At 35.1% G+C, this 12,517-nt stretch overlaps 1 protein-coding gene and 1 pseudogene across 1 annotated transcript in view; one reads left to right on the forward strand and one right to left on the reverse strand.

Moving 5' to 3' along the window:
- LOC126493965 (cytosolic 5'-nucleotidase 3A-like) overlaps window positions 1–689 on the forward strand; it is a 4,600-nt gene extending 3,911 nt beyond the window's left edge. The window contains exon 2 of the mRNA XM_050131103.1: window positions 642–689. Coding sequence (XP_049987060.1) covers window positions 642–689 — 48 coding nt within the window. The remainder of the gene's footprint in view (window positions 1–641) is intronic.
- A 483-nt stretch (window positions 690–1,172) lies between these two features.
- Window positions 1,173–3,839, reverse strand: LOC126493966 (steroid hormone receptor ERR1-like; annotated as a pseudogene).
- Window positions 3,840–12,517: the final 8,678 nt, after the last annotated feature.

Below are 12,517 nucleotides of genomic sequence, written 5' to 3' on the forward strand. Positions count from 1 at the left end.
GGGGGAGAGAAATGGGAGAAGGGGAGGAGGTGAAAATACTTAATAATGATGATGATGATGATGATAATTTAAAAAAAAGATTTGTCACCCATATTGCTTAAATAAAAAGCTGTTTGTCCAGTAGCCAGGAAGTATAGGTGGGATAAACAGACTAGGAGAATTCTGAAAAGAGTAAAGGAAGGGGTATAGTCAATCAGCCAGGCGCAGAGGAAACAAGATGAGAAAGCCTTACTGAGACAAGGTACCAAGCCACATGGATAAACATTGACAAGTATTATGGGTTAATTTAAGTTGTAAGAGATGGTTAATAACAAACCTGAGCTAATTGGCCAAACAATTTATAATTAATATAAGCCACTTTGTGTTTCTTTCTGACTGAATGGCTGTGGAACCCAGTGGGACAGAGACTTCTGTCTGCAAAGACATTGATAAAATAAAATAGTAGCATGATGTAGGGTTAAATGATGAGTGCTTATATTATAGGAAATAATAACATAATCTCACAGAAGCTCGGACAACTAAATGATGTGTGGCATATGTTCTCACTTACTAGGGATATCTATGATATGGGAGGAGCACAATATCAAACTAGTTCAGCATAATCAATGTCAAATTTAACAGTTGTGACTGTTGCTCTACAGAGAATGAGTAAACTTTTCACCTTGGTCAAGTTTGCAACTATTAGTTGATAGATTTTGGCGGCTACAGATGAACTGAATTAAGTTCCAAGGTTTGTACAGTTCTTTCATATGTAAAAAGGGACTTTTAGAAAGAAGCTGTTTCAGGGCTCAGGTTTTAGGAGACATGGTCACTTGGGGTTTCCCAGGAAAAAATATGTCCTACTAAGGAGTTTATGAATTTATTAAGAGGTTTCACAATCACAGGAAAAATGTGTGTCAGTTTTGTGCGTAGCAGCAACATTTTTATCTGTCATGAGTCTATATAGTCTATGTTGATTGTCAGGAAAAGGTGCTTTGCTATTTATCTGGGCAATAGCTACATAATCACCTGTGTTTTACCATAGTTGTAAAATTGTTTCTTTAACGTTGTATCCCTTGCCGATGTGATTGAGAATGAATAAATGAAATTTGTTTTTCATGCTTATTTGGTCTCTAAAGAAAATCATTTGGGTCTCACTATTGCGTCAGCACTAAATCACAAAGGAAAGTTGTTTATGTGTCTTGATGGAGGCAGTGAGAAGGGAGACACCGTGAGCAAGCTTCAAGGTCATTGCTGTTCAGATATACTGTTATCTTCACTAATGAAGGCAAATGCTGAAATGGGCTGAGCAAAGAAGCACTACAGAGAGCCAGTGACTTGTACTGAAATTAATAACAGGATGCTATTTGTGATAGATAGTACTGGAAAATAAAGGTTAATAATATTGTCTATGGTCCTGTGGACTTGAAGGAATCCGTATCTACATTCATTTTTTTTTCTGCCACTGGTAAGATGTGAATGTTTTGAAGGGTGATGTGAGGAAAGCGAAAGCTATCAGATAGATGGCCTTCACAAGTGCATCTGAGCCTTCCCTGCACCTCAGGACTCAGAGGATTTGGAGGAAGTTTTGATAAAGTTCACAAAGATCTATCTGAACCTTAGTAGCCTATTCTCCAATTATTTTTCTTATGGCAGTAGAATTTCTGTTCCAAAGACTGTCACATGCAGTTTCAAGCTAAAAATCTAGGACATTCATCAAATATAACAATGAAGCAAAAGTTATATCCAGGAAAATCACAGCTTGAATGTGAATAACAGGGGCCTCAGGGAATCAAGAAAGAAAACTTTTGTTATGCATTTAATATTATAATTTTCCATTTTTAAGTTAAGTTTATCCTTATTATGATTTCAAAAGTTAGTTTTACAGATAACAAAAATAAAATAGTTTCAATTGAAGATTTAATCATTAAAGAGGTTTATGATAGGGATGCTGTCTACATTAGTTGATTTACCAACTTTGCATGTGAGCTATTTACTCAGTTGAAGGACTTTAGGTAGATTGAACAGGAGCAGTAATTAATTATATAATTTTAGTTAATTAATTTCCTGTATCTTATGATAATTTAGTATATTAGGGAATTTTTGGTTTCTCCCTTATAATATTGCCATTTATATGAGTTGGGGACATTTTATTTCCCTTAGTTTGTCTCCCAGAGATGGGGAAATATTTTTCTTTGCTTTTTAATATCATATGCAAGTATCCTTGTCAATGATGATTATTTGAGATGTTAGCAGTGTGCCTGTTTGATGTACTGAGCCACATATTTGGGGATCATGTCTCATTTTTGTAAAAATGCATTTCAATATAATCTGATAGTTTTGTAGTTCAGGTTAGAGAGACCTTTCTCATTCTAAATTTTGCTGTGGAATCAAGCCTCCAAATTTCATATTTAACTCCATGAATAAAACAGTATGAAAATTCTGCTATATAAACACACAACCTAATTTCCCCAATAACTTTGGAAGACTTTTTCAGTATCTCTGAAAGTTTCTTCTAGTTTCAGATTTTGTGTGTGTGTGTGTGCATATCTTGATGATGTTTCAGCCAATTTTTATTTAAAATGTTTCATGTAGATGTGTTAAGAGATGTTGACCATTTTCAAGAACTCTGTTGTATTTGGACTTAATATACTTTCAGCCTAAGGAAAACGATTGTCAGAGTTACATTTTGGGTCAGTCCCAACAATTGCTCCTATCAATAATTCAGCATCTGAGACAGCTTGTGATGGAAAAGAAAAACTAGAAGAAGAGTTCAGGAATGCCCTAATTAGAGATTTGGTAGCATAAGAAAGGTCAAATTGGAAACCCTATGCAATTTGCTGTGGGAACTCCTTTAATCAATAAATAGACTTTAAGATAACTGCCCACTTTGGATGTGGCCACATGTATTATAAATGCAGACAAAATAAAAAAAAAAAAAAAACAAACATGCATGGGTCTCTTGACTGCTGGAGTCTGTTGCAGTTCCCAGCTCTTGGAGAGAACTGCTGATCACTGCTTTTCAGTAAGTCTAACCCTAAATAAATAAACCTTTATTATACTCCATCAGGGTTTGCTGGATCAGGTATGGCATACTGCTTCTCGGGCTCAACTCCAGCAGATGAGACACCAGAGCATTCCCTGGGGCTGACTTCCAGGGGGCCTAAAGTAGCTACCGCTAGAGGACAGCAGAAAAGGGGCTTGGAAAAGGCAATGGGTCCACATCTGTCTTGCCGCTTGTACTTCTGTCGCCCACCTCGGACACAGTTCAGAAACTCGCCCTTCTTGAGCATGCCCTCCCACAGGCACTTGGTGAAGCAGAAAGCCTGACAGGACTTGTGTCTCTACTTGGTGATCTCACACTCGTTGGAGGCTGGACAGCTGTACTCGATGCTCACCTGGATGGTCCTTTTGAAGGCAGCTTTGCAGGCCTCACAGGATGCCACACTGTAGTGGTAGCTGGAGACCACATCCTCATCGACCGTGGCAGAGGCATTTGGGTAGAGAGCTGAGCCCAAGATCCTTACTGCTCTGCTCACCAGACTTTATACCGTCTCCATCCTCATCCTCCTTGTGCCCTCGAAGGCAGCAGACTAGAGCTGGTTCCCAGGCCAGGGTCACCGGGACTTCAGTCTCAGTCTCTGAGAAACTCTTTGAACTGCCAGGGACGACTGGCTCTGCCTTGATGCAGAGAGAGGCTCACTGCCCGTCACCTGCCTCCACATGATGCTGGTCACCTGGGGCACCTACAAGCTGGCAGGCATTAGTGACCTAGCTACCTGTAATGCTGGGATGAGCAGTGTCCCTCTCCTCGGGCTGCGCTGTCCTGCTGTGCTGTGCAGTTGGTCTTGGGAGTTCATGAATTCTCTTTGGCTACTCTAATAAAATACCACAGGCAATTTTCTAAACAATAGAAATGCAGTTTTTCAAAGGTCACAAACATATTTTATGTGGCTTATGAGGATTGCTTCAAATGATACCTTTTGGTATGCTCATATGGCAAAACTGTTGGAAGGAACTGACATTCTATTAAAGATCTTTTATAGGGTCACTAATCATGTTCAAAGAGTCTCACAGTCTAATCACAATTCACAACCCTGAAAGTCTTCACTCATATTGTCACACAGTGTATTATTTTCCAAAATATAAATTATGGAGGGAAAGAGAAGTTTGAACCATAATAGGGGGTGTACATATCTTCCACTAATGCTTCTTGATTCTGAAGCTGGATTAAAAATAAAAGACAAATAAAAGACGTTGGCAGAGTTCTTGTGCACTCTATTATTTGAGTTTGTGCTTTAGCATCCTGTACTGGTTCCTACAGAAGTTCTAGATCAGAGTGCCATTTTTGTTTACCATGTGGCTTCTGTGTTTTTTTATCTGCTAGAAATGTCCTTCTATGCAAACACATATTCACCAAAATTACCTATTGCATTTTGTGGAAAATATTTTTATTGTGCCTCTGTGAAAACTGTCACTACTCAGTTCCATCCTGTTTTTGAGAGTACCACCCCAGTGTTCTATCTCAGCCATAACACATCCTCTGCCTAAATTTCTGTGATTGGGTACTAATTTTTTTTCTAGTTAGTTTCTAATTTGTTGAACAGCACTTTCCTGTAATGTCAGCAGGTGCAGTCGACCTGATGTTCAGCACTTAACAGAGCAGTCATATTCCCCGTGTATATTTGGTAGCTTATTCTTTAAGTAAAATGAAACTTGTTAAATATAGCTTGTAAATCAACAGCATTGATGATAGGTCTGAGTGACTGGGATACAGCAGCTCAGACAATAATCAGAGAAAAAGAGTCTATGAACTTGAGAGTGAGGGACATGGGACTGGAGATGTTTTTTTCAGTTTTTACAATTTACAGTTCACTATTCTTCAACCACCATTTTTATGTATCTGAGTCAATCACCATTTTTCTTTCTTCCTTTTTGTCCTTCAAGTTCTATTCTCTTCAATATAATAGAATTGCTACTAGGATGTGAGATTAAGATTCAACATAAAGGTTTTTATTTATTCTGAAATTGACCATTATAGATGATGTATCTTTTGCAGGCATTTTTGAAAGAATATATATATATATATATTATATATTATATACATATACTATATATTATATAGATATTAAATCTTCTTGGCCCTTGGGACCCAAAATGTCTTCTCTACTGAACAAGAGTGTTTCAGAATGATGGTAAGACCACTTTCTATGTTTCTCATATCTACTGAAGCACTTAAACATTCAGCATTTGTAAATAAACACAGATTTGGAAATAAATACAGATTTGGAAAAGAAAAACACATATGATACATATATGACTCACTTCATTGGCTAAGGAAATAGGGGGAAAGACAAAATACCTAGAAATTAGAATTTTTGTGCTATATTAACATTTGCAATGAATGGTTTAGTACTTTCAAAGTTGATATGATCTGAAAATTTAATTTAAATATTGTTATTTGCTATTTTATAGGACAATAAAAAGAAAAATATGTTGTCCTTTGCAGCTGGGGTCTTAATGTGCAACTGAAATCACACATATATTCTACTATTTTATTGACATTACTTTAAGTGTCAACATCTAATTTATCATAAGGTCTGCTGAGGAGCTAATGTTAACAACAGTTGGAAGTGTAGAACTTATGGAGACATTAGCATCACAATACTTCATGTGAGTTGCTTTTAGAAATGTTCTCACTTCAAAATGCACATAATTTCCCATCCTTTCTCTTTACCTTTACTGTGATCAGAATTTTGCTTAGATATGGACTAGGTGCTCTAGTCCAGAAATGAATGAGCACAGCCTTCATTTACTTTTGCTTTATGATGTGTGTCCAGTATGCAAGAATTTTGCAGATCATAAAAAAACATAAATTTTACTAAGCTTCAGTGGAGAAATAGGGCAGAAGCAGAATTTCATTAAATATGATAAAAGTGTACAATTTTTAAGAGTCAAATTCCCTAGATACAAAGAAAGGACACATGGGTTAACAATAAACAGGGATGAGATTCAGAGAGGATTTCACTGTGTTGCTTTCCTTTGTTTTAAGATAGAAATAATCTATTATTGATACATGCTCAGAATGTCAGCAGACCCAAGAGTTAAAGGAGATTGGGGAAAGGAATTTCGCCCCTTCAGAGATCACTGTAGCTTTCCTATTAAGAAATCTGATATGAGCCATGCCTTTCTTTGAAAGAAAATGTATGCAGATGACTAAATTTAATATTGGGAATAACTAACCATGTCTCAGTATTTCCTGGTGATAGTAGAAATTTGAAAGTAGGGAAGGACTCTGAAAGAGACTGTGATTATCTTGAAATATCCCTCTTAGTAAATTATCTAAAAGCAAATAATTCTCAAAAGGATAGTTTCCACAAAGAAGATGAACAGCATTCCATAAAGTGAGAATGATTACATTGCAAGCATGCTCAAGGAATATCAACAAAGGCATCTTTTATGGTAGTTGGGGAGGAGAGATGTGTATTACCACAGAAAAGACATTTTGGAGTATGAGTTCTTTAAAAGCCCTTCAACTCAAGCTGGGCTGCAGCCTCATCCTTTGCCTAAAACAAGCCTTACTCTAATGGAATACAGTCTACCCAAGGACATTTATTGAGCCATTTAAGGTCATCATCTAAAGCAAAATCATTTCCATAACTTCTGGTGGTAAAGGGCTCTTGTGAGAAAGTATCTGGTACTTTTTTTTTAAAGCAACCACTGTATGTCTCTAAGCTTTATGTTCCCAGATGCCCACTAGCCTGGAACATCTGAGAATCTGAAATCTCTCTCCACTTGTCATCTAGATGATATCATGAGCACCAGGTAAAAAGGCTTGTAGAGGCACCAACACATCGTTTTGTCTTCACTGCTTATTACTTAAGCCTTCATTTGTGTTTGTGAATCAAAATTGTGTTTAGTACAGAACATCACACTTCTGTATTTATTTTGTCAAAATGATGTGTGAAATTTGTATAATAATGGACTTTATTCCCATCCTCAGTCTTTACGTAAACTTTACCATTTTATTGTGAAAGGAATGAGAACACATAAAATCTCCAACTCCGAGGCTTACCATAGTATATTTTTCAAGTAGTAAATATTGTCAGAAATGTGCTGTACAAATATTTTCAATATAAGATAATGGTAAAACATTTTTCACTGAATTTATCACTTTTAAAGTACTAAGTTGAATTACTATAGAAGCATTTGTAGTCTACTGAAGTAAAATATTTGTGATAAAATCTAAGTACTATTACTATAAATATAAGATCTATTTTACTCCCAATATTTTGGTTTGATAAATTTGTTAACATCCCAATTTATCTGCATTTTCTAATTTATGACAGAATATTTGTTTGTGGCATAACTTGAAATTTAAAATTTGTTACTGTAACTAGCACTACATCTTGCCATCTGCTGACTAGTAAAGAAATAGTTACCTGTGATTAATATGTGACAACTACTCATACTAAAGAGAAATATCCTTTATACGTTTGTTTTGATCACAGAATTTGTTCAAATGCATGACATATTCAGCAATCTCCTTTCTTCTAATAGTAAAAGAGAATTTTACCAATAAATCTTCCATCCATGACCGCAGTGTCCATCATGAAAGTGATAAGTATGGTTTGCATATTACACTTCATGAGGCATGAAATTTAGAATGTGAAAGTCAATTCTACACAATACTGAAAAAAGTATTTTTAAAATCCTCAACATTCAGCTGAAAACTGTCAAAGATATAATCAATGAAATAAGTTTGTGAAAACATGAATAGATATGACTTTAAGACTGAACAGTCTAAATGCTGAATGTCAAATTAATTAATTATTATGTAAGGAAATCAATACACAACTCTTTATATTTTTATCTATAGATCTATGAGTATAGTATCTGGGTGGCCAATAGATGAATGAGTTAATGTAAAATCAGATGATTTGTGTTGTTCAAAGTATTACTGGTAAAAGACACATTCTTCAAAATTTTTATGGTGCTATAAAGACAGGTCAAGGGTTAATAAAATTCTACACTTTTCTAAAGGACCAGGGTTAGGTTTCTAGCACACATATTGGTTGCACAGAACCATCTCTAACATCAAGAAAACTCAGCCTATCATCTGCACCTACCTATAAGTGCCTTAGTGCACACACATATACTACACACACACACACACACACACACACACTAATAAGAAAAAAAATAATTTTTCACACAATCTCCAAAAAAGTACTTTGAAAACCTAAATAACATTTATACATTGCTGAATATCAAAACTTTGCAAAGTTAATAACAATTATTTTATGCAATACTTTAAATTGAATAATTTGATTTAGCAATTAGTTGATTTAGCAAATTTTTGATTACCTTTACATTACATAGATTGATGCATTAATGCTTTAAATTTTATATTAATGAAAAATACTCAGATATATGGATTCAATTCAGCTTAGCTAAAACATTCTATCTCGGGGGAAAGCTCCTAAAGACAGTGTATTCTAAAAGAAGGTGTTTTTTTTTTTTTTTTCTGGATCTCTCCCTACCCTAACTTACATATGCTGGGAGGACTTATTGAGAGACACTCTCAGACTGAGCAGCCTAGAAAAGTCTCAGATTAATAAAGCAACCTGAAACACAGACCAGTTTAGTTATCTGGAAAACAGAAAATAGCTCAGCTTCCTGGAAACAAAACAAAACAAAAAACAAACAAACAAACAATAAAACCTAGAGTACTTGAAAAATACACTCTTCAACCCGTGTCGCTGTTTTTGCATCATGCAGAAAGCTCTAAGTTTCTAGCCTTGGATAAATGTCACTCATGCTTGGGAGGACGTTTTAAGATGCAGATATCTTTGAGCCATGTGTAGCTGGTGTTTCATTGGACTGCCAACACCTAAATAACGACAAAGAGGCTTATTATTAAGTGTGAAAGTTTGGCCTTAGCTGAAGATTGTTCTCTACTAACTCTTAAAACTTAAATTAACCTGTGAATATTAATCTTCATTCTGCCACATGGCTTTTACCTCTCCTCAATACTCTTTGTCATACTTCCTCTATGTCTGTCTGGAAAATCCCAGTCTCAGATTCTTATCCCAAGTTCCTCTTTCCCCTGGAATATCCTGTCTATCCTTGCCTGCCTATTGACCATTTATCTCTTTATTAAAAGAGTCAAAAGATGCCTTAGACAGGTGAGGAAGGGCAGACACATCTTCACATAGTGTTATCAAATGTCCTATAACATTTCTCTATCTTGTGTAAATAAAACAGAAAAATTCTAACTCTAACACAATAAAACTAGATACAATAAGAACAATTATTGGGCAAGAATTGCATTCATAATTCTCAGGTCATTTGTATTTGTCAATTTCTGAAAAAGTACTCTAATATCTGTTGTATCTTGTTGAATCGTAGTTTTGTACCAAAATCACTTTCTCTTATAACTTGTGTTACCAACCTAAAAATATGTTTTTAGACCTTAAAGTATTCTTTTAAATAAATAATTTAAACTTTCATATCTTTCAACCAAATAAACCTTATACCTCTTTTGTAGATTTCTTTTCTGAATTTGGTAAAAAGAAAACTGTAAAACTATAACCATTTAGTTCGCAACCCCATCAGAGGCCTGAGAAAGATAAAATATTACCTGAGTAAATAGGAAGTGCAGAGGGATCAACTTCTACAATTATAGTAATGACAAAGATAGTTGGTAACATGAACAGTCACCCAAAGTTCCTCTGCACATTGGGGCACCTACCTTTAGAACACATGCCTAAAATCTCTGACAGACATTTAACTCCATATGGAGATTTTTTGTTATTTATTATCTTCACTAAAGTAGATTGATGCTTCCAGGAGAAGACATAACTTACTGTCATGAAAATTCTTATATATGCAAACACCATAAATATCATTTTTTGAAGATCTCTGAAGTGTTTAAAGACAACCAATATATCTAAAATACATTCGTGTTAAACCCTGAACACTATCAAACATAACTGCAAGTTCAATTGTTAAATATGACTAGCTATTTACCTGCATTTCTTAATTATCCTCAGCAATTTTTAATAATAGCTTTCAAGGACTAGAACTTTACATTACATTTTTAAATGAGCTATACATGCACAGTACCCTAAAGAAGAGTAAAAACAGTGTGTTGTAACAAAATAACCTTAAATTTGTATCAATATACAAAAGTACATAGAAATGTAAAATATATGAGACTAGTAGTTGCTTTTTAGTAAAAATAGATTCATTAATTTACCATTGTATCCTATCATTACTATATACTCCCTTTTCCCCTAGATAAGAGAGGAAAAAAAGATAGAGAAAAGAAAAAAAAAAACACTGATATCCTTAATCTAACCTATTTGTTTAGTTTTCTCCCTGACCATGACCATCACAACTTGCAGCTAACCCCTCTTAAACAATGACAAAAATCCACAGTCCACCAAATGACCAAAAACTACCCACCCTACCTCATGGGAATGTGGGCACAGTATTCTTAAAATTACATCCTACACTCTGGGAACAATGAAACTTTTGGGGATCCATTAGAAAATCTGGATAATGGCCAAGTCCTGTGAGAGCTGGCTTTATCATTTGTTGTCTAGTCTCTCTGTGATGGGAAAGTGCAGGGATTAACTAAAGTCCTGGATAGTAGTCTACGAGGCTAGAACCTTTTAGCTAGCAACTTTGAAGTTATTCTGAGCAGATTTTTAAGGAAACTGCAACAGAGACCTTCTGAGAGGCTGGGTCACCTGGGATACCTATCTTCATTGATGTTTTGTGGGTTTTTTTTTTTTTTCTGAAAACACACAAATTTTTAAAGGGAGCATATAACTGCATTAACACAAGTATGGAATGTGCAGTATGCACAAATCCACAAATGACTCCCTGTTCTATGTTTGAGCAGGTAAAGAGCATCTGTAAGGGCTAGAGAAATAACTTAGCAACTAAGAGCACTGGCTTCTCTTCCAGAGGTCCTGAGTCTAATTCCCAGTAAACACCTGTTGGCTAAAAACTGTCTATAAGAAGGTCTGGTGCTCTCTTCTGTCCTGCAGGAATACATGTAGGCAGAAACCTGCATGCATAATAAATAAATCTTTTTTTTTTAAGAAGAGAGTTCTGAATGGAACCTTTCTTTAAGCCAGACAGCAGTGGCACATAGCTTTAGTCCCAGCACTTGGGAAGCAATGGCAGGTAGATCTCTGTGAATTCAAGTTCAGCCTAGTCTATAAGAGCTAGTTCCAGGACAGTACCAAAGATACATATAGAAATATTGTCTCAAAAAAAACAAGCAAACAAACCAAAACAAATATGAAAGAAAGAAAATGAAGACGAGAAAGCATCTATCAATCTTATATGTCTACTTGGACTGCATAAGCAAACTGTAATATAAACCTCTATTCATGTGATATGAAAGGATGGCATAGAATAATGAGTCATGAAGACTCTGTAAACAAGATTTATCATGTCTCTTCCAGTCTCAGTGGTGTTCACATGTGGATGAATCAGCATATAAGTCACACGCCTTACAGTTTTTCTTGGTTTATTCCTTCATATCTGCAGTATAAATTTTTAGGAGGTCTACCAAAGTCAAATCTGATCCTTATTAGTTTTGAAGGAATCCACATCTTTGTTTCCATTTTCTGTGGTCCCCCAATGTAAAACATTTCCTGACTTACATTATGGAGTTAAGACATCCTTAAAATATATAGGGTGGTTTTATCAGCAGTTCCCCCCCCCATTATCCAATGTCCTTCAGTAACTGTTGGTTTTTGTTCATTAGCATTTTAAAATTTTAAATTAATGAAGCACTGTATAAGGGCCAAATGTCCTGTGCTTTGATAGTTTCCATCTTTACAAGGATTATTTTTTTTTGCTATTACTTTACTCTATCTTTAAAGACTTCACTTATTATTTGTAAACTATTTTTCTATGACTGGTGTAGGAGATCCTTCTGTCTATGTGTTGCTTTCATTAATGAATAAAGAAACTGCCATAGCCTGTTGATAGGGCAGAATTTAAGTAGGCAGGGAAGACCGAACTGAATTCTGAGAAGAAGAAAACAGAATCAGAGCGACACCATGGAGCTACCAGAAACAGATGCTGGGAATTTTACTTTGTAAGCTACTGCCACATGGCAATACACAGATATAGAAATGGATTAAATTAATATGAGTTAGTCAATAAGAAGCTAGAGTTAATGGGCCAAGCACTGTTTTAGTGGATTTTTAAAACTGCTCCTGGACAGTAAAGAATTACAGATTCACAATAGAACCAATTCAGACATAAAATACATCTAAATGGCTCACAGAGTTGTATAGGTATGTAGGCTTGGAAGAGAGAAAAAAAAGAGTATAAAGAGTCATAAAATAAAGTTAATGCTTTTTACAAAGTAAAGTAAAGAGACAGATTACAGATAATCATAGATTAAAAGGAGTAAATAAAAATAAGTCACATGAGGATGAAAAATTCACAGAAAGTCTGGATTATATATATCATTTTGTTTCCTTTTTTTTTTTTTTTTTTTTTTTTG

The sequence above is a fragment of the Alexandromys fortis genome, unplaced genomic scaffold (assembly GCF_014885135.2).
Source record: "Alexandromys fortis isolate MF-2015 unplaced genomic scaffold, M_Fortis_MF-2015_v1.1 scaffold_366, whole genome shotgun sequence".
In the NCBI taxonomy this organism is placed as follows: domain Eukaryota; kingdom Metazoa; phylum Chordata; class Mammalia; order Rodentia; family Cricetidae; genus Alexandromys; species Alexandromys fortis.